Source organism: Cetorhinus maximus, chromosome 31, assembly GCF_964194155.1.
Source record: "Cetorhinus maximus chromosome 31, sCetMax3.hap1.1, whole genome shotgun sequence".
Taxonomy (NCBI): Eukaryota; Metazoa; Chordata; class Chondrichthyes; order Lamniformes; family Cetorhinidae; genus Cetorhinus; species Cetorhinus maximus.
The window spans coordinates 12,653,699-12,656,976 of NC_135909.1; the positions used below are offsets into that span (position 1 = coordinate 12,653,699).

Below are 3,278 nucleotides of genomic sequence, written 5' to 3' on the forward strand. Positions count from 1 at the left end.
TTTCCCTCTGCCAGACATGATAATTCTTCACTCAGATCGCTGCTGAATATGAGCGATGAGCTGTTTCGGTTCCTCCTTTATAGAGCCCGCCCCGACCTGACTGAGAAAGGAGCATAGAGTGAGAGGCGGGACAGGGAGGAGACTAAATGACAGACAGAACAGAGGAATGTCTATGATAATCCAGCTCCACCCCCTGCCTGTCGAAACGACATTTTATTTAATTGTCGACAATGGAAGTTAACACAGCGCTCGGCACAAAACTTATCGATTGGAGCTTCATGTTCAACGGTTCTAGAAACCCGCAGTTTTTAATTGCAGGCCTTTACAAATAAAATTCTGTAATATTCCAGCCCAAGTACATACACTATACCCTGTCAAATCCGCCTGTTTCCACTTCACTCCCAGCTTCTGTTCTATCCCCACACACCTCCCCTCCAGGCGGGTTGAGCAGTTTACCGACACCTCACTCAAGCTGAATTAGACAAACTCATGTGTTGGGCTTTGAGTTGTAACGCGGGGTTACTCCGCCCTGGTAACTGTCTTACACACTCTCACCTTGAATCTGTGAAAAGGGAACGAGCAGAAACTGACAGAGCAGCTGAACAAATCCCCAGTTACAATGGTGCACGGACCCCGCTGTTTTATTGCAGATTGGGGGAGGGGCTGGGTATAGTGCATGTCAGTGAGATACCGGGAATTTTCAATTGAATATAAATCACTTCAGTGTGAAACCTGCTCCCAGCGCCGGGACAGGGACATTTGATTCGGGGATCAGCTCTTTCCTGAGAGACGTGGGCGGCTCTGAGAAGAGCCTTTGTGTTCAGAGGTTTACAATTTGCTCGGCTGGTTTCATTTCTTTCCTGGCGCTGCTTTCTTAGCCTTTGCTGCTTTCACTTTGGGCTTGGCCTTCGACGATTTATCCACTTTTTTTAAAACCTTTCCGCCCGTCACCTTCTTGGCGGGAGATTTTTTCTTCAGCGCTGCTTTCTTCACCGCCTTTTTTGGAGTTGCCGCCTTCTTGCTGCTTGTTTTCTTGACTGTTGCTTTCTTCGCTGGGGATTTCTTGGCTGTTACTTTCTTGGCTGGAGATTTCTTAGCTGCTGGTTTTTTTGTTTTCACCTTCTTGGCCGCTGGTTTCTTCACTAAAGATTTCTTGGCTGTTGGTTTCTTCTCCTTCTTTCCCACTTTCCCCTGGGATTCCTTCTTAGGGATTTTGAAGGAGCCGGAGGCGCCCTGTCCCTTTACCTGCACCAGGGAGCCGCTCTCCACCTTCCTCCTGATACTGAGCCTGATCTGGGAGCCGAGCTTCCCCACATCGACACCGCTGCCAGACAAAGCTTTCTTTATCGCGGCCAGGGACATCCCCTTGCGATCGCTGCAACCCGCCACAATCTTGAGGATCTGTTCGCCTAACTTGGGACCGGCTGCCTTCGATCGGGAAGCCGCCTTCTTCTTCTTGGGAGGTTTGACTTGAGCGGCAGCGGCTGGAGGAGCCGTTTCGGCGGCTGCAGTATCAGTCATATCCGAGACTGTGTGTAAAATCTCTCTGACAGTCAGAACTGGATCAGAAATGAAACCAGTGGTGGCGGCTCAGAGCAACTTAAACACAGAGAGCGGACGGGGCAGAGACAACCTGCTGTCATCTCCCGGCTCCTCCGGCCTCTCTGTGTTTCTCTCTCCTCATAAACTCCCCAATTCCACTTCAAATTGGACATTTCAGATTCCCACACTCGCTTCCTTCTGTTAACAAAATCCGAATCTTTGTTGTCGAGAAAGTTCCATCCGAATTAAAGGCATCAATTTCGATTTAAACCCGTTTCTTTGCTGCTTTGATCGCGCCCTCTCAGCCGAGCGCTGACTTCTTCGCTGTGTTTCCACTGAAATCTTGAAATTAACGAAAACTTTGCCTTAAATTCTCTCTTCAGGGCTGAGCAGGGGAGCATCGCGATCCAATTACAGGGAAATCTTGTAATTTTACACAAGAAGGACTCGGAAATCTGTCGCTGAGGCCGAACACACAAACACAGTGACATTAGTCTAACCCGCCCGCCCCTTTAACACACTCTCGCAGATACAATGTTCACATCTGCACATTGACAGGACAAACTGTGGCTCAGATTTACAGCTCCCAGGACAGGCTTTCCTCTCCTCTCGGCCTGTGCTGTGGATTCACGGGGATTAATTGTAGTTTCCCAGCTCAGTAACTGTTCAACCCTCTGAGACCGGAGCTGCACACAGTGTCTGTTCTCCAGATTCAGGAGGCTGCAGCCAATCACAGCTGTGCCTGGGTTAACCCGTAACTGGTTTAAATTATGATCTTGTTCAGAAGCAGATTTATTTTTTGATCATTTGAAGACACAGATTGTGTGCACTCAGCCACTAAACAACACTATCCCGCCTTCATGTGGAGTTCAAAAGAGAGGGGGTGGAGGGATTGATAGAGACAGAGTGAGTGAGGGCGGTGAGACACAGACAATGCATCAGTTGCAGAAATCCTTGTAAGCTCTGGTTTTACCCAGAAAGATTCTCGTGGAGAGGCAGAAGCTGCAGTCTCAGATTGCAATGATATTGTAACAGAGACATATTATTAATCCCACACTCAGGAAAAATGCTGTATTTTAACAGAAGAGAGGCAGTATAAACTATAAGGTCCAGTTCTAAAAATTGTGCAAAGGTCAGAGGGACCTTTAGATCTTTGTAGGTGACACGAGATTTTGAGGGAGTAGTTTGGAAAGCAGATGGGATCATTGGTTTCATCAACAGAGGTACTGAGCATACAAGCAGGAACGTTATGTTTAACATCTATAAAGCTCTGGTTAGGCAGCAACTAGAATATTGTGTCCATTTCTGGTCACCACACTTTTGGAAGGATGTGAGAGTCGTTGAGACGGTGCAAAGGAGATTTACTAGAATAGTTCCAGACATGAGGGGTTATAGCTGCAAAGTTTGTTTGCGGAATCCAGAGCTGCTCTCCTTGAAGCAGCCGAGATTGAGGGGAGGTCTGAGAGAGGTGTACAAGATTGTTTAGATCAGGTAGACAAAGGAAGGCAGTTCCCATTAGCGGAGAGTAGAAGGATTAGGAGACACGGATTTAAAATTTAAGACAAGATGTGCAGGGGGGAAGTCTGGAAGAACATTGTTACTTTCTGGGTTATCACCTGGATCTTTATCCCGATGGGCATCGTGGAAACGGAGATGGTGAATGATTTCAAATGGAAATTGGGTGGGCGCCTGTGGGAAAAAAAGTTGCAGGCATAGAGCAGGAGAATGGGACTGAC

The 3,278-nt window shown here is 47.6% G+C and overlaps 1 protein-coding gene across 1 annotated transcript; it reads right to left on the reverse strand.

Moving 5' to 3' along the window:
- Nucleotides 1-849: 849 nt before the first annotated feature.
- LOC144670265 (histone H1.5-like) lies at nucleotides 850-1,521 on the reverse strand. Its single transcript, XM_078532753.1, has one exon. The coding sequence runs from the start codon at nucleotides 1,519-1,521 to the stop codon at nucleotides 850-852; it is 672 nt and encodes a 223-aa protein (XP_078388879.1).
- Nucleotides 1,522-3,278: the final 1,757 nt, after the last annotated feature.

Bases quoted from the DNA above. Each gene is read 5' to 3' on its own strand.
- LOC144670265 (XM_078532753.1), bottom strand. From the start codon at position 1,521: ATGACTGATACTGCAGCCGCCGAAACGGCTCCTCCAGCCGCTGCCGCT.